We start from the raw sequence: 19,260 nt of genomic DNA, 5'->3' as shown, positions 1-19,260 counted from the left end.
TGGGAGACTGGCAGAGCTGTTTCCCACAGAAACCACAGCATGAGAGCCCGAGGTTACTTCCTGAAATCACAGTTTGACCATTGCCGAAAGGCCATTTCTCTCCCGTTCTTCTTTTTTTTTTTTTTTGACAGAGTTTCACTCTTGTTGCCCAGGCTGGAGTGCAATGGCATGATCCTGGCTCACTGCAACCTCCGCTTCCTGGGTTCAAGCGATTCTCCTGCCTCAGTCTCCTGAGTAGCTGGGATTACAGGTGCCTGCCACCACACCCGGCTAATTTTTGCATTTTTAGTAGAGACAGAGTTTCACCATGTTGGCCAGGCTGGTCTCTAACTCCTGACCTCAGAGGATCTGCCCACCTCGGCCTCCCAAAGTCCTGGGATTACAGGCATGAGCCACCATGCCCAGCCTAATTTTTTTTTAATTGGCAGATAACATAGTATGTTTTATTATGTATCACACGATGTCTTAAAGTATGTATACATTTTGCCATTGAAAGTAATGGCAAAAACCACGATTACTTTTGCACCAACCCAATAGTTAGCAAATGCATTTCTTCACAGGGTTATTATTTTTGTGGGGAGAGCACATAATATCCACTCTACATTTTTCAAGAATACAGCATAACATCATTAACTACAGTCACCTTGCTGCACAATAGATGTCTTGAAATTTATTCTTCCTGTCATTATGTATCCTTTGACCAACGTCTCCTATTCTCCCCACCCCTCTAACACTATACTCTATATTTCTGTGAGATCAGCTTTTTAAGGTTTCACATGTAAGTGAGATCATGCAGTATTTGTCTTTCAATGCCTGGCTTATTTCACTTCATATAATGTCCTCCAGGTTCGTCCATGCTGTCACAAATGGTAGAATTTTATTCCTTTTTGTGGCTGAACAGTTTTTCTGCTGTGTATATATACTGCATTTTCTTATTTATTTATTTATTTATTTTTGAGATGGAGTCTTGCTCTGTCACCCAGGCTGGAGTGCAGTGGCGCGATCTCGGCTCACTGCAAGCTCCGCCTCCCAGGTTCACACCATTCTCCTGCCTCAGCCTCCCGAGTAGCTGGGACTACAGGCACCCGCCACCATGCCCGGCTAATTTTTTGTATTTTTAGTAGAGATGGGGTTTCACCGTGTTAGCCAGGATGGTCTCGATCTCCTGACCTCGTGATCCTCCAGCCTCAGCCTCCCAAAGTGCTGGGATTACGGGCGTGAGCCACCGTGCCTGGCCTTGCATTTTCTTTATTCATTCATCCACTGATGGACACGTAGGTTGCTTCCATGTCTTGGCTATTGTGAATAGTGCTCTAATAAACATGGGTGTGCAGATGTCTCTTTGACATGGTGATTTTATTTCCTTTGGATATGTATGCAGTAGTAGGATTGTTGGCTCACATGGTAGTTCTATTTTTAACTTTTTAAGGCACCTCTCTATACTGTTTTCCATAATGGCTGTGCTACCTTACATTCCCACCAATAGTGTGCAAGGATTCCCTTTTCTCCATATCCTCACCAACACTTGTTATCTTTTTTGTCTGCAGAAGTGTTCCAGAGGACTCGTGGCATATTTTAAATCACCTTTTTTTAAGGTATATTGTCATACACTAAGATGCACACATTTTCAGTGTACAGTTTAATAATTTGGACAAAGATATACCCTTACATCATGTAGTGGCAAAGACAAATTAAAAACAAGAGGCCTAATTTTCCCTGTTGAAAATAATGAAAGAGACTTCTCCCTCTCTTTTGTTAGAGCATTTACTTTAGAAAACCTCTAATTGTAGGCTCTTTCTCTGTCTCTTTAAAATGTATGTAAATCTTTTTAAAAGTGAACTAAGTCTCTTGCCAGCTTTAGGAGCCAGAAATGGCTTTCTCAGGGACCTGGGTACCATCTCTTAGAAATGTAATCATCAAGAAAGATGGCGCCTCTATCTCCCAATTCCTGTGGGAGAATAGGAGTCTAATCCAAGCTGGAGTGGGCACCTCACTGCAAGTTACAAAACTGTCTCCTGTCATAAAGATGTGAGAAGTCTATTTTTCCTTAGGATAAAGCCAATTAGCAAGCACAGATGGCCATCCCAATTACTAAGTGAATCTAGGGTGAACTATGTATGACAAATGTTGCTGTCAAATTCTCTGACTTGAGGACTATTTATTGTTTATCTTGAGAATCTGCAGGTAATGGGTTGTATCTGCTTGACCGTATAAAAGGGTGAGATTTCTTTCTATCTTTGCAATTGTGCGGCAGATTGCCTGTGATGTACATCACATTCTGGACTAATGCTTATTCAGTAATGAAATCGTCTGCCTTCTCTTCTACCTTTCTGAGTTGAGAGGGGATTTTCTTTTGAACTATATGGTATTTCTCCAACAGTCACCACTACCCTGATCGAGATACTGAAAATGGGTCAGGCGCTGTGGCTCACACCTGTAATCCCAGCACTTTGGAAGGCAAAGGCGGGCGGATCACTTGAGGTCAGGCGTTCGACACCAGCCTGGGCAACATGGTGAAACCCTATCTCTACTAAAAATACAAAAATTAGCCAGGCACGGTGGTGTGCACCTGTAATCCCAGCTACTCAGGAAGTTGAGGCAGGAGAATCGCTTGAACCCCAGAGGCGCAGGCTGCAGTGAACCAAGATTGCACCTCTGCACTCCAGCCTGGGTGACAGAGCCAGACTCCGTCTCAAAACAAAAATAAAAAAGGAAAGAAAAGAAAAGAAAAAAGACACTGAAAACTTCCATCACCCTAGAAGTTACCATCTGCCCCTTTGAAATAAATCCTCAACTCTCCACCCTAGGCAACTATTGATGTTATTTCTATTGCCATAGATAATTTTTGCTGATTCGGGAACTTTTTAAAGTGAAATCATACAGTATTTACTCTTCAACGTAAGGCTTCTTTAACCCAGGCTGTTTTCGAGATCCAGTCATGGTTCTTGCATGTAACAATAGGATGTTCATTTTAACTGTACAGTACTATTCCAAAATTGTTTTTCACTCACTTGTTGATAGACATTTGGGTTTTTTCCAGTTTTTGACTGTTAGAAATAAAGCTGCAGTGAACATTCAGGTACAAGTCTGTTTGTGAATGTACATTTTTATTTCACCTTGGATAAATAGCCAAGAGCATAACTGCTGAGTCTTATGAGTGTGTATTTAACTTATCAGTGTGTATTTAACATTTTCACTGACATACTCTTTTCCAAAGTGGTCGTACCATTAGAAAGTTCCTGTTGTTTCATATCCTCAACAACACTTGACATAGTCACTCTTTTTAATTTTAGACATCTTAAGTCATAAGGCGTAAGTCTTATGTCATAAGTCTTAAGTCATAAGACGTAAGTCTTATGTCATAAGTCTTAAGTCTTAATCATAAGATTTTTCTCCTATGTTTTCTTCTTATAGATTTAAGCATTTATATTTAGGTCTGGGATACATTGTAAATGAAATTTTGTGTATAGTGTAAAGCAGAGACCAAGGCTCACATTTTCCTCTCTAAATATCCTCTTTTTCTATCACCATTTGTTAAAAAAACACCCCATTTCTCCAAGTGAATTCTTAAAGTCTTTGTCTAAAATGAGTTGATCATATGTGTGGGTTATTTCTAGACTCTGTCTTTACACTGATACTACACTGTCTTGATACTGTAGCTTTATTTCAAAACTTTTACAGTCTTGATATGGTAGCTTTGAAATTGAGTAGTGCAGTTTCCCTAATTTCTCTCTTCTTTTTCAAATGGTTTTGGCTATTCTAGATCTTTTGTACTCTACAAAGCCTGCTTGGGTTTTGATTGGGATTATGACTATAGGTAAGTTTGGAGAGAACAATACAATAACAATGTTATTAGTTATCTACTGCTACATAAAAAAAAATCTCCAAACTCAAAATGACAGCATTTAGTATCTCAGAAGATTATCTGTGGGTCAGTAACATGGACATGACTTAGCTAGGTCTTCCAGCTCAGGATCTCACTCAAGGATGCAATTTGGTGGCCAAGACTGCAGTCATCTGAGGGTTTGACTGGATCCATTTCCAAGCTCACTCAGTGGTTACTGGCAGGATTTAGTTCCTCACAGGTTGTTGAACTGACAGTCTCACCCTTATTGGTTGTTAGCTGGAGGCTACCCTCAAATCCTTGCTACGTGGATCCTTCTATAAGGAAGCTTACACCATGGCAGCTGGCCTCATCAAAGTAAGCAAGAGAGAGTTAGAAGAAGATAGTAGTCAAGTCTTCTAGAACCTAATCTCAGAAGAATCATTCTATCATCTTTGCCATATTCTATTCATTAGAGGCAAGTCACTAGACTCAGCACATACTAAAGGGAGTCGATTACATAAGACATGAATACCAGGAGATGCTGATCATTGGAAGCCATATTAGAGGTCTACCTACCACAATCATATTGAATATGCCAATCCATGAACATGGTATCTCTCTCAATCTCCCTTCTTTTTCCTTTTCAATTGCTCTTAGCAATGTTTATTGGTTTTACTATTAAAGTTTTGCATATCTTTCATTAAATTCATTCCTAAATATTTTATTTTTGATCTTCTTCTAAATGATATTTAAATTTCATTTTTTAGTTCCTTATGATCAACAGATTTAAATACAAGTGATTTTTATATTGACCTTGAATTGTTTGACTTTGCTAATTTCATTTATTATGTCTAGAATTTTATGTAGAATTTTCTATGTAGACAATCATGTCATCTGAAAATAAAGAAAAATTTTACTATGCCTTTCAAATTTCCATACCTTTGTTCTTACTTTTGATGCCTTGTTGCACTAACTAGTTCCCCCATCTAGCAAAAAATTTAATAGTGGTAAGATATTCTTGCCTTGTTTCTAATATTGTGGAGGGTGGGGGCAAAAGTATTCACTAAACAGTATGTTAACTGTACAGCTTTAATAGATGCTGCTTATCAAATAGAAGATGTTCCCTTCTGTTTCAATTTCCTAAGAGTTTTTCATCACAAATGGGTTTCCAATCTGTTATCAAATCCATTTAGTGAATTTTTAATTTAAATTACAATACTTTTCAATTCATAATTTTCATGTTTTTTATGTAATTTCCATTTTTGGTTGATATTCCTTATCTGTTTACCCAGAAGGGCCATATTTCCCTTTAAGCTCTTGAATATATTTAATTTGATGCTTTATATTCATAATAGCCAAGTATGGAAACAACTTAAATGTCCATCAGTGGACAAATGGATAAAGAAACATGATGAAATACTAGTTAGCTTTAAAAAGAAGGAGAGCCTGCCATTTGCACAACATGGATAAACCTGAAGAACATTATGCTAAGTGAAATAAACCAGGCACAGAAAGAAAAATATTATAAAATTATTTTTTCTAAAGTCAAATATATAGAGGTAGAGATTAAAATATTGATTACCAGGGACAAGAAAAAGGAGTAGTGAAGAAATAAGGAAATGTAAGTCAGCTGATATGAGATAGTACATATATAGGACTAAGAAGTCTGAAGGTCTAATGTACAACATGAAGACTATAGGTAATAAAATTGTACTGTATTTGGAATTTCTGCTAAATAAGTAGATTTTAGTTGTTTTTGCAACAAAAAACAAAAAAAGATAATTTGTGAGATGATGGATATGTTAATTTGTTTCACTATAACAGCCATTTTATTATCTGTATGTTACCCATAGCATTATATTGTATATGTTAAATATACACAATAAAATTTATTTTAAATAAATTTAAAAATCAACCAATAAGTTGATGCTTTATATTCTTTTTCATAATATCCATCATCTTGGTATTGATTTCTATAAACTCACTTTTGTTCTTGACAGTGAATGGTTAACATTTTCCTGACTCTTTGCATGTCTAGTGATTTTTTAGTGTATACTGGACATCAATAAAGGAACATTATAGAGACTCTGGGTTCTTTCACTCTAAAGAATGTTGATTTTTATTCTCTAAGGAAGATCAGTTACTGAGGAATCACCTTTAACATGTGTAGTCTTGGCATTATGCTTTGTTAAAGTAGATCTATAGAATCCCCAAGGTTTTTCCTAAGCCCCTCAAACTCCAAATGTTGATGTCTCTGCAGATTTTGCCAGGCTAGATTTTAAGCTCTGTTAGAGAAGATCCAGAGAAGACCTCGCTCTATAATATATTCCCACATCATAGGAGTATTTTTCCTGTTTTCTCATCTGGATGACCAACATCTTAACAAGGTTTCTCAACTGTGGGTAGGCCACAACTCTCACATCTCCTAGTACTCATTAACCTGCAGTATTATCTTCTCTCAGCCCATGACAGTGACTCACTGGTAAGTCTTGCATAATTTTGCTCTGCACATGTGCATCCCTCAGCCAAGGAATCCTTTAGAATCCCTACAGAGACTTACTGAGATTTCTCTGTTCAGCTCCCTCCTTTCCAGTGCCCTGCCTTATAGCTTCCAGCCACTTCAGCAGTCCTGATCTCTGATCTCTGCCTCATCAGATCAGTAGCACTGCTACTTCCTACCCAGGCTCCAACTCTCTGCACCGTGATCCGAAGATTGTCCCGGCCAATACTACATTGATGTGGGTCTTACTTCATGAGTTTCCCACACTCCAGGATCACAGTCTTGGGCTGCTTACTACCCAGGGACTAGAAGCATAAATTTTGTTTAGTTTTATACTTTTTTAAAGCAGGGAGGCTAACCCAAAGCCAGCTGCTTTGTCAAGGCTGGAAGTGGTATTTTGATTTGGGGGAAGGACGGTACTCTTCTTAAAGAACCCACTTCCTCTCATTCCAAGTTGCTTTGAGCAGTAGCACTGTGGGTCAAAAGCCCCCACTGTGCTGCTTCTGGTATCTGATTATGTCAGGGCATGTCCAGAGGGTCTGTGGGGTAGGCCACTTTAGGGCCTATACTCATCCTAACAGAAAAGAGCTCCTAAGAGAAGTGGTCCAGGGGTTGGTGAAGAGGAATGAGTCTCCATTACTCATATCTCCTTCCATTCCAGCAATGTGGACAGAGCTTAAAATCCTAGAAAGATTGAGAGAGTGCACAATAACCAAAAATTCCATTTGCTGACATTTTTGAAGAAAGTTGATATCAATTGTAATAATCGTATTGGTTGAACACTTACTACATTCCAGCCATGGCTAAAGAGAACTCTCCATGAACTAACTTATGTAATTTATACAAAAGCCTAATGACAAATGTTCTGTTACTATCCTGATATGTTAGATGAGCTTAACCAACATGCTAAGAAAATAAGTACCTTCCCCATGGTAAACCAACTTAACTAGTAAAAATGCAAACTTGCACCTTTGACGATCATTCTACCCTCCCACTCAGTACGATGTATACCAAGCGATCTGAGACGTATTCTCTCTTTTAATTTTCTTAACTACTCAGTAAGGCCAGTAATTTACAGATGAGAAAGCTGAGGCTCAGAAAGGGATAATTACTTTACCCAAAGTCCTTTACCTGATGAGTAGGAGTTCTGAGCTTTGAACCTGGTTTTATCTGATTCCAATCCAATGCTCTTTCTCTGGCCTCCCATGGAAAAAGTCCAGGAGTCCCCAGGGAATTCAGTGAAAAGAGAAAAAACATTTCATGGCTATTTTGTCCATCAACATCTGGCATTGATGGTCTCAATCAGGGACATATCTCAGTAGCAGGAAGGGGAAAGAAGTGGATAAGAAGTGCTTGGGCTTGGGTGAGGGTGTAGATGATCTACAAGTGTAGATCCCACACCGACAGGGAAATATTGTTTGTGCCTGGTGTTGAGACCTATTCTTATCACTATACTGAATTGGCCTGAGGGGGAAAAATTGTTACCCCTTTTATTTCACAAACTGCTTTGGAAAGTAGACAAGTTTAGTGTTGGCAATTTTGGTCTCTCCACAGCATGAGCTGTTTCCAATTGGGTTTGTAATAAGATAAATGATAGAGGTGCTGGCCCACAGGAAAAGAGGAAGGCTAGCATTCTGATCAGGGAAGTTTGCTTACACCAGTAATCAAACACGGTCTGAGTATGCGTCAGAGAAAGAGACGCAACACGAATCAATTTGAACCTAAAATGACTTCCCAAAAGAAGATTCCCCTGATAAGTAAGCAAGCCTCATATAAAACAACAGCACAGTTACTTGCCTTTCTATTCCATTGCAACTGTACTACTTACTAGCTGTGGGTCCTTAGGCAGGTTATTTCACTTTTCCAAGCCTCAATTTTGTCATTTATAAAAATGAAAATAATAATGGCACTAATAAGACAGTATCTGTCAAATCAACCAGTGGCTTTAATGCTGAACGGAGATCTTCTGAAGCAATTAACACTTGAACAAGACCTGAAGGATGAGACCAGGACAGACATACAAAAATCACATAAAAGAATATCCCAGGAAGGGTCAGGAAGCATCAGCGGAACAGCAAATGCAGAGGTCCTAGGGCAGGAAAGGATGTATGTGTTCAAGAAAGAGAAGGACAGTGTTGCTGAAACACAGAAAGCAGGAAAAAGGGAGAGAAAATCAGCTGAAAGCAGGGTCAGATCATGTAGGAATTTTAGGAGATGGTAAGAACGTTGTGTTTTATTCCAAGCGTAAAGGATGGTTTTTAGAGGATTTTAAAGTCAGAGAATAACATAACTTGGCTCATCCCAGACTAGCCATGGACGAATTGGATCTACAATGCTTACTAAAGTAACGAGTGCAGCTGCTGGAGGTGGAAATGCACAAAGTAAAAACTCAGTAAGTCGTAGCTGTCGTGCCTCTCATGGTTGTACCCATCTGGCCTTGTCCTGAGCAAAAGACATTGCTAAAAGGGCTCACTTCCCTGAAGCCAGAGGAAAGTTCTAACCAGGCCACCAACACCACCCCCCCAGGCCTGGGACAGCTGACTCAGGAGCAGAGCGATTTGATCCAGCTGAGCTTATTAAAACTTCCCAGCTTGCTGATGTGGTTATGAAGGTTAGTGAGGAGGGAGCATCCTTACCTGGCTTTAGGGCATTACCTGCTGCTGGGGCTGCGCCTGGACTCCTGCCCTCAAGAGGAGGAGGAAATGATGTTTCTCTGCCTGTGCTCACTTGGCTGTTTTTATTGCTGAGACAGGCCCTTCAGGTAGCTACAAATGAGGGCAGGGACCATGGATGCAATCTGCCCACTCCCTGAGTCATAGAATCTTCCAGGGTCTGTGCTAGGAGGGACCTTCCCCTCATCTAATTATAATGCCAGAAATAAGCTACTGTTTGTTAAGCACCTACTATGCTCTAGTCATAAGACAGTTCCATTGCCTCTTTCAAGTATTTAACCACTCTTCCAGAGAAGCATTTTTTCCCTCCATTTTACAGAGACTCAGAGAGGTTAAGTAAATTGCCTAAGGTCACACAGCTATTCAGTAGCAAAGCTAGGATTTTAACCTAGTGTTTTTAACTCCCAGCTTAGACTATATGCTTCTATATCCCTTTTCCCCCACCTGAGAGACGAAGACAGTAAAGGTAACAATGCAGAAGAAATTGCTTTAAACCAGATGCCTCTATGTGTTTTTTAAAAAAAAAAAACTTTTGTCACAGAAGGTAGGTTCTGGCATCACAGTCTCTGTCTATGTGATCCTCAGAGAGCAGGACAAGTTGACCTTGATGCTCGTTTCTGGCTGTTAAGTTGAGAGATTCTGTTTCTGTGATCATTTCTGAAAAGACCCACAAAGCAGGTTGTTTAAATAAGACTGAAAACTGAACCAAATCAACAAATATTTATTGACACCTTGATGTGCCAGGATTTATCAGTTAGTAAAGAGTCATATACTCTACTTCTGGAGTCTGCTTCTGGCTAAGCTGGATTAACAGATCAGATTTGCCCTTGCACCTGAAATAACTATGAAGACACAAAAAAATACAAGAAGGAATGGTTTGTTGTTGTTGTTTTGTTTTGTTTTTGTTTTTGAGATGGAGTTTTGCTCTTTCACCCAGGCTGAAGTGCAATGGCATGATCTTGGCTCACTGCAACCTCCACCTCCCAGGTTCAAGTGATTCTCCTGCCTCAGCCTCCTGAGTAGCTGGGATTATAGGCACCCACCACCACACGTGGCTAATTTTTTTTCTATTTTTAGTACAGACAGGGTTTCACTATGTTGTCCAGGGTGGTCTCGAACTCTTGACCTCATGATCCGCCCACCTCGGCCTCCCAAAGTGCTGGGATTACAGGCAGGCTTGAGCCACCGCACCCAGCCAAAATAATGGTTTTAAAGCCAGTGGACCGCAGACAATGGAGACAGTGACCCCTATGAGGTGAGAAACAAACGAGTTAAATCCTATGATTCTTACTGCCTTGACAGAATTTCCAGGAGCAGCCCAAAGAGAGGGAAGCCAGGAAGAGCTTCCTCAACTCCATGGACTCTTGGAGTTGAGGAGATGGAGCTATAAGACCAGGAAATCTGAAGTAAACAGAGTTTGCAGGATGTAAAGGAGAGAGACCCGTAGAGGCTCCCCTGGTGTATTGAGCAGAACACTGAACAGCACCTGGATGTGAGGAAACTACCCAAGCCCATGGAAAGAACGTCCAAAAGGATTAGAAGAAACACTACCTGAGACTCACACAGGGTCAGAAACAGTACCTGTTCCTACTGGTCAGACTAGAAAAACTCATGATTCCCTGGGCACTGGCCAAAGTTCTTTAGAAAGGTCTTGCCTCAGCATTGGTAATGTTATAAATCTTAGAACAGTAAGGGGCAAAGGTAAGTCCCCTAGACGAAACCGCATCCTAAATATTTCCCTTTTTTCTTGCAACATAAATTGCCACAATAATTGTGGGGAAAAAGTTGGGGGAGATTGTAGCATTATTGCATATAAGTTCCTAGTGGAGAATTTCTGTCTTGAGCCAGGCTTAGCCTAGAACAAAGACTGGTTTTTTGAGAAGCAAATAAACAGTTTTGGAAGGAGAATCACAAACCCAGTCATTAAGTCATACCTGGAACAACTTTAACCAGGATTTTACAAAAATCTATGTCTATAGAGCAAGTGATAAGCTCAAGGTAATTTTTTAAGTGTAAGTCATTTGTTTTCCATCATTCACTTTTTTAAAAGAGAGTTGCATGGGGACGAAAGTTTTCCAGTGATCTTTTTAACATGCTGCAGTCCAGAGTACAATATTAAATACTAATTAATCAGTAGCTGAAAGACATTTTAAATTTGATTTAACAAATATTCACTTCTGTCAGTAGGGTGGATATTGCATGTATATATATATATAAAAAATCCACTGAACACCAAATAATTGTCAATGTGCTAGAGGAATGAGAGATAAAACAGAAACAGATGGTTCTTATTCTCAAAACTAATGAGACAGCCTCATCTGAGTAATATTAAACTTTGGGAGTATCATAGGTATGAAATATTAAAACTTAGCCTGGGATCCCTTCACTAGAGTCCATAGAGTAACAACATGTATGTTGCTGTGCCTGCGGTCTGACTCATGGCAGGCATTACTAATTGATAGGGACACTCAACGCATAAGCCAGACTGACAATTGATTAAGGAGAAACCATTTCACCCTGGCTATTAGATTACTCCCTTCTGATGGTTTTCATCCACCAAAACTCAAGTCTTTGAACAGTTCCCATGTCCAAAGTATCTTAGTTGATTTCGTGCCATTTAGTTCTTTGAGAGACACAATATTTGCCTCCTGGTATGCTTTTCGCAACAATTGCCCCCTGCATGACCTTCTGCCCTTCTCCATCCTCCAATATCATCCAATAACGTTGCCATCATCATCAACATCATGATCAGTATCATTTTCTGAACACTAACTATGAACCAGACTAAATACAAAAATTGAGACTAGGCCAGGCGCAGTGGCTCACACCTGTAATCCCAGCACTTTGGGAGGCCAAGGCAGGTGGATTGCCTGAGGACAGGAGTTCGAGACCAGTCTGGCCAACATGGTGAAACCCTGTCTCTACTAAAAATTAAAAAAAAAAAAATTAGCTGGGCATGGTAGTGGGTGCCTGTAATCCCAGCTACTCTGGAGGCTGAGGCAGGAGAATCACTTGAACCCGGGATTTGGAGGTTCCAGTGAGCTGCGATCACACCAATGCACTCCAGCCTGGGAGACAGAGTAAGACTCTGTCTCAATAAATAAATAAATAAATAATAAAAATAAAAATAAAATTCAGACTAGATACTAAGGAGGTATTAAATATTTTCCATGTTTGTTTCAAATTTTTAGGACTGTCTGAATGAGTCGTACTTTATCTCCATTTTAGAGATAAAGAAACTGAGATTTAAAGAGTCAAAGTAAGTTGCCTATGTTTGCCTCTTGAAAACTAAAATTCAAACCCATAGGCTATGACATCACAGAAAAACTCATGTGTAATGTGAAAAGATTATTTTCTGTGTCATCCAGGTGTCCCAAACTCTCTAAATATAAACACTGCAAAGGAATTATTTATTTGCTATTATTGTGACTGGAGTCCGTGTAACGTTTTGCTCATCGAGATTTTGACCATAAGCCTAGAAGTTATTTGAGAAGATGGAAAAATCTCTCTTTGTTCCAGTTCGGAAGCATTCAGCCAGTATTAAAAATATTACTGCAGCTCTGTGTGATTTGCGTTTTTTTGTTTTTTTTTTTTTTTCATGATAAATTTTGTGTCGTGAGGATTTCCTAAGTGGCTTTCCAATAAGCATTTCCATTTGGGTTTCTTTTGTGGTGTGCAGATGGTAATAAAATAAAGCTGCCATTCCCGTTCTAGCTTTTAACTTTCGTCACTACACATCATAAATAGTGTAGGAGTTCTCACCAGGGACTCCTGGGGTACATATAAATTGCTGTTATTTCTGTGGTTTACAACTTGGACCTGGAGTGATTTATCTTTGCACAACTAGGGGCTACTGTCAAATTTATCATCCGAGTGGAGGCAGAAAGCTAATGGGCCCATGTTCATTGAGCAGCTAAATGTGAATTGCGTTGTAGGGACAGAGGTCAGGTTAGGTCTGATTAACTCATAAATGAATGTGCCCACTGGATGCATCATAGGAAACCACAGATGCTAATAAAGTATCACAAAATGCAAGCTTCATGAAGGTGGGGGCCTTGCCTGTCTTCTTCACCATTCAAGCCCTATCACCTGGCTCCATGCCTGGCACACCATAGATGCTCTACTAATATTTTTTCCAACATTTTATTATAAAAGATTTGAAACATAGCAAAGTTGAAAGAATTTTTCAGGGAAAGCTCATACACTCACCACCTACATTCTACCATTTAAATGTTATGATATTTGCTATGTTATATATATAATATATATAATAAAGTTATATATATTATATACATAATAAAATTATATATATATATACCCATCTATTAATCCACTTCATTTTCCAAAGCATTTTAAAGTAAACTGCAAACATCAATACACTTCCCCCTAGGTATTTCAGCATGCATATCATTAACTTCTGTTCAATATTGTTTTGCATTTTTTTCTTTTGGTGCAAATTTACTTACAGCTTAATATATAAATCTTAAGAGCACATTTACTGGACATTATGAATTGAGTTGCATCCCCGCTAAAATTTCTATGTTGAAGTCTTAACCCCAGTACTGCAGAATGTGACTGTATTTGGATATAGGGTCTTTAAAAAGGTCATTAAGGTTAAATGAGTTTATTAGGGAGGACGTTAATCCAGTATGATTGGTGCCCTTAAAAGAAGAGGTGGTTAGGACAGACACACACAAAGCGAGGAAACACAGGGAAAAGACCTCCCCTACAAGCCAAGGAGAGAGGACTGGAACAGATCCTGCCCTCACTGCCCTAAGAAGGAACCAACCCTGTCCATATCTTGATTGTTGACTTTTAGCCCCCAGAATTTTATGAAAATAAATCCATGTTGGTTAAGCCACCCAGTCTGTAGCATTTTGTCATGGCAGCCATAGCAAACTAATACACTGGGTTTTGACAAATGCATTCACCTGTGTGACTCAAACATCTGTCAATATACAAAACATTAGTACCCTCCAGAATGTTCTCTCATGCTCTTGCTCAAGCAATTTCCAACCAAGACACTACTCTGAATTTTTATACTCCAGATTTGTTTTGTCCATTCTTGAACTTCATAAAAATAGAATTATGTGCTATACACTCTTTTATGTAAGGCTTATTTTGCTGAATGTTTTTGAAATACATTCATGCTTTTCCATGAAGCAACAGTTTATTCTTTTCATTGCTAAGTAGCATTCCATTGTACGGATGTACCACAGTTTACTTATATATTATTGTATGGATAGGCACTGTGCTGGGAATAGGTTCTGATTTATGAAAATTATAAATAAAACTGCTGTGAATATTCCTGTACAAGTCTTTTCCTAAGCATGTTTTTATTTCTTTTGGAGAAATATCTAGGAATGGAATGATCGGATCATATGGCAGGTGTGTGTTTCGTTTTATAAGAAATGGCCTGAAATGTTTCCAGTGTGGTTGCACCATTTTACATCCTTACCAATAATGCAGAAGAGTTCTGCATGTCCTTGCCAACAACTGAGGCTGTCACATTAAGTGTTTCATGAATGAATAAAGATGTGGATTGTTCCTGAGTCTTGAAGTGACTATTCCCGGAACTCTGTTGGAAAGACCTCAAATGGAAAAACCAGATTTCTTTCTCTCAGAGAAGAATACATGATGCAATGAGAAGGTTCTGGGCTTTGGAGATGGAATATCTGGGTCCAATTCCCACCTCTGCCACTTAGTTAGCTATGTGATCTGGGCAAGCCATTTAAGTTTCTTGAGCTTCCATTTTCTCATGTGTCCCAAGGACAAAATGAGGAAATGCACTGAACAATGCTTACCATTGAGCCTGTATATAGCAAAGTTTAGAAACTGATGCTTCATGACATGGGTCAGTCACTGTTCTCTTTTTCATCTTTTCTCATGATCTTCTCGCATCCACTTTGCCTCTTAAATTCTTTCCTGCATCCTTTTCCTCCTTCTTCATGCCCCTTTAGAAAATCAGAATTTTTTCTGAGAACAGGGCATACGCCCTAGTCAAAGGTATGCTTTGAAGAGATCAGGAGAACCAACTCACAGAAAAAAAGACCTAAATTTTAATTGAGCTTCACTTATTAGTATGGCACTGGGGACAAATAAATCTTAGTTTTCTTATCTGTAAATTGTAGAGAACAATACCTTGCCCCATGGGGTCGTGTGGTAAGTCAAATCAAGTAAGTGTCTAAAGTGTAAGTGTCCCAGAACAGTGCACAGAATAGAGTAAGTGGTCAGGAAACAAGAGTTCTTTTCCTCCACAAGGTCTGAGGTCAGAAGGCACATCGCATGCATGAGGTCTGCACCTCTCTGCCCACTCTGAACTCTGCTTCTGACTCACTTGGGACTGCCAGAAGCCCTGTGATCTTTTGTCCCCTCTCTATAGATCTTGCTACTCAGGTCTCTGATGTTCTTTGAATGTTTAGGAGCCAAGAGCCCTGATGTGTGATCAGGCCCCAATCCCTGGGGAGAGTGTACGATGTGTGCTGATGGAGAAATACACAAGGAGAAGAAAAACAGAGAGAAAGGAGGATTCACTTAGCATCTGTTTCCATCCTAAGCCTCAAAGAAAAGATTTCAGAAGATACCTTCCTCCATGCCTCTTCCCTATCATCTCGTCATTAAAGCCTCAGAGAGATATTCAGGGCATCCCTTCCCTCTTCAATTAAACATAAGGGAATGTCTCTTCATATTTAACAAATGATTCCTGTGAATAAAAATAAAAACCTTTCATTCAGTGATCATTCTACTGTATTATTATTATTATTAACCACTGGTTGACTCTTGCTAATTGAGCTCCTCTGAATGAAAGGTTAACATTTCTTAGTACAAAGCAGCCACTAACCACTTAGCAATTTGCAGAATATGTTCCCTGTGCTTTGCCTAATTAAAGGAACATTGAGGAGAGGGGCTTGTGAGTTGTCAGGGATGATTTTGGGAAGATGGAAGTGGCCTAATATCACTCCCTAGCTCCTTAATACACCATGTTCATTCTAAATGAAGTCTTAAACCTGTGCTTCTTGAAGTTGCTCAAGCCTTTACAATGATGAATGCTTGAAGTCTCCTAGACACATAGATTTTCACTGGATAATTAGGAAATGGGGTAGTGAATCTCTTCCAAATTGTACTCTTGGGTAACCCAAATGGCTTCATTTAAATTGCTAAAGAATTTACATATGTGGCAGGGTAAAAGGCTTTGGAAGCCAATAAAATTACATTTTAATACCAGCTATGACTTTTTCTAGCTCGTGACCTCGAACGTGTATCCTCTGGGAGTCTCAGTTTCCTCACCGGCAAAATGTAAATAATAAGACCAACTGAAGGAGCTGTTACGAAGATTAGAGATGATAAAGCACCAACCTGGTACGTAATGTGTGCTCTAAATAAAAGTGCTAACTTATCATCATCATCATCATCATCATCATCATTCAGCAGAGAGTTTGTGACCTTTTACTTGCAAGCAGATTGAACCTGTGACACTATGTAAAAACATTCTCCTGGGACTTCTCTGTAAGAGTCAGCCAGATCCTATGTTTAATGCAAGAAGGGTAGAGGTGGTATCCTCTAAATCTCTGTGCAAGGCTGAATCTTTTGTCCTTCTGCTTCCCCAAGGACTGAAAAGCAGACACAATGACTAAACACAAATTTATGCATTATTTATGTATGTGAAAGATGATTATATTGTAACCTGTGGTATGCTGAGACATAAATAAGCCTTGTTAAATCAGATTCCGCAAGGGGTGGGGAGTGACTCTTTACCTGATTTTGCTCCCTCTCGGTATCAGAATTATGACTGTAATAGTCAGAGGGGTTGACCTGGAACTGACATCTAGTTTAACAATACCTGTAGGAATTCTGAATCTATGGGCTTTTAAAAAAACGAATAATAGCTTTGAAGAGAATGCCTGAGCGTTTATGCTGGCTTCTAAGGAGGTTCTGATTCCTGTGACTGCTATGCATTTCAAGTCACAGTGATGGGCAATGAAGTGTCCCATCCTTCTGGCTCAAGGAGGAGTTGGTCAAGTTCAAGGACACTGATTGGGTCATATTGCCCAAGAGGAGAGGATTGAAAGGAAATCATGCTCATAACACATGCAAGTATTGTTCTCTCCTCTCTCAACCCACTCACATGCCAGGGTGGTTTGAACCAAAGACCAAAATCTCGGGTACCCACACCGGCCAAGCAGATTACCTGGATGAATGACAGCACTATCTGAAAAGAGCAGCTACTTCTCAGTGCCAGCTGATTGTTGCCAGATATAGGTGTGCAGTGTTCCCAGTAGTCTTATTTTACAGGATGAGTTAGAAGATGAGATTTCTGTAAAATCTTCAATTTTTCAACTACTGGCAAATAATTTTACTTTTCTTATTTTTTTTTTTTTGAGACAGGGTCTCACTCTGTCTGTTGGGCTGGAGTGCAGTGGCGAGATCACAGCTCACTGCAGCCTCAATCTCCCCAGCTAGAGCAATCCTCCTACCTCAGCCTCCCAAATAACTGGGACCACAGACGTGCACCACCATCCTCGGCTAATAAATATTTGTTTGTTGATTTACTTATTTATTTGTTATAGAGACAGGGTCTTGCTATGTTTGCTATGTTGCCCAAGATGTCCTTGTACTCCTGGGCTCAAGTGACCCTCCCACCTTGGCCTCCCAAAGTGATAGGATTACAGGCATGAGCCACTGCACCTGGCCAACTTTTTAAAAATACTGTAGAGGTCAACAAACACATTTAAGGGCCAAAATTAGCCTTTAGACAGCCAGTTAAGAGCTTAGTCACTGGAGTTAGTCAGAACTGGGATCAAGTCTTGGCTCTGCACCTTAGTGTCTGGGTGACCTTGGGAAGGGTTCAGTCTCCTCACCTGCAAAATGAAGTTAATGATGGTACCTACTTCATTTGCCATTCAGATTAATTGGGATTACACTCACAAAGCCCTAAGCGTAATGCCTGGCACATAAAATTGAATTAACACTTGTTTAGGAAGTCATTGGTGCATCAAAATGTGGGGACAGAATTGAAGAATATCAGGCAAAGTTAACCTTTCCAGCCCTTACACAATGATTAATTATGGACTGTCCCATTTTATTTCTTAGTAATTTTGTCCATATATCTCCAAGTTGGCAGGAATTCCAAGCCAGGCTTTTCCCCAAGAGCTACACATGAAAAATGATCTCTTCCCAACTCAAATGCAACCGAGTCCATACCAATAAATGTGGTTTATATCTTTCCCTCCATTTTGAGATAACAGGAAGAAATGGGTTAGTAATGGGATAGTTTGAAAAAACTCCCAGTGAATCCTGCATTTCCTCAGACAAACTTCTCTATGTTTTCACTCATCTTTGTCACCATCTTCACTGACTTCTCTCAGGAAGCAGAAATAGAAAGTACGTGAGCTAGACAGCTAGAAAGTAGAGGCAGTTCCCCTAGGCTTTGTCCAATTTTCTCTACAAACACAGGTCAGGACAGCAGAGGAGAGGCTGCTCCTGGGTCAGGAAAGGAAGAAATATCTCTAGGTCAGAGTTCAGCACTCAACCTCAGCACTGTTGACATGGGGCCAGAGAACTTGTTATTGTGGGGACTGTCCTGTGTGTTGTAAGATGTTCAGGAGCATTTTTTTACTTCCACTCACTAAATACCAGTAGTGCATACACTGCCCCTGCCCCCGCTACACACCAGTTCTGGCCATCAAAAGTATCTCCAGATATTGACAAATGTCCTGTGGAGACAAACTTGCCCCATTGAGGACCCCTACTCTAAATCCATCCCTTCCCTGCTACTCCTTGGGGATATCCCTGATTCTGGAACCCTCCCTGTAATAAAATTAAGAGAAAACAACCAGAAGTATAAGAGCATTCTGTAAAGAAAACTTCAGGAAAAAAAAATACAGAGAGTGGGTTTTGGGATCAGCTGACAAGGATTCAAATTCTGGTTCACCCTCAGATGAATTGCTTGAAGCAAAATACCTCACTTCTCTGAGTTTCAAATGTTTCCTCTGTAAAATGAGGATTATGAAACCCTCCTCCCAGGGATATTTTTCGTATTACCTGTGATAATGTCAGGAATCTAAATATCACAGCATTATACAGTTCTGCTAAATAAACAGAAATAATTATTACTTTATGAGAAAGATAAAAATTCACCCTGATTTTCTTTTTTGAGACAAGGTCTCGCCCTGTTGCCCAGGCAAGAGTGCAATGGTGTGATCACAGCTCACTGCAGCCTCAACCTCCTATGTTCAATTGATCCTCCCACCTCAGCCTCCCAA

The 19,260-nt window shown here is 39.7% G+C and overlaps 1 protein-coding gene across 1 annotated transcript in view; it reads left to right on the top strand.

Moving 5' to 3' along the window:
- LOC129137493 (uncharacterized) overlaps window positions 1–19,260 on the top strand; it is a 43,380-nt gene that overhangs the window by 13,348 nt on the left and 10,772 nt on the right. The window contains exons 3-4 of the mRNA XM_054669685.2: window positions 4,124–4,201; window positions 12,190–12,257. Coding sequence (XP_054525660.2) covers window positions 4,124–4,201; window positions 12,190–12,257 — 146 coding nt within the window. The remainder of the gene's footprint in view (window positions 1–4,123; window positions 4,202–12,189; window positions 12,258–19,260) is intronic.

The sequence above is a fragment of the Pan troglodytes genome, chromosome 18 (genome assembly GCF_028858775.2).
Source record: "Pan troglodytes isolate AG18354 chromosome 18, NHGRI_mPanTro3-v2.0_pri, whole genome shotgun sequence".
NCBI lineage: Eukaryota > Metazoa > Chordata > Mammalia > Primates > Hominidae > Pan > Pan troglodytes.
This window is presented reverse-complemented; position numbering and strand designations above follow the sequence as displayed.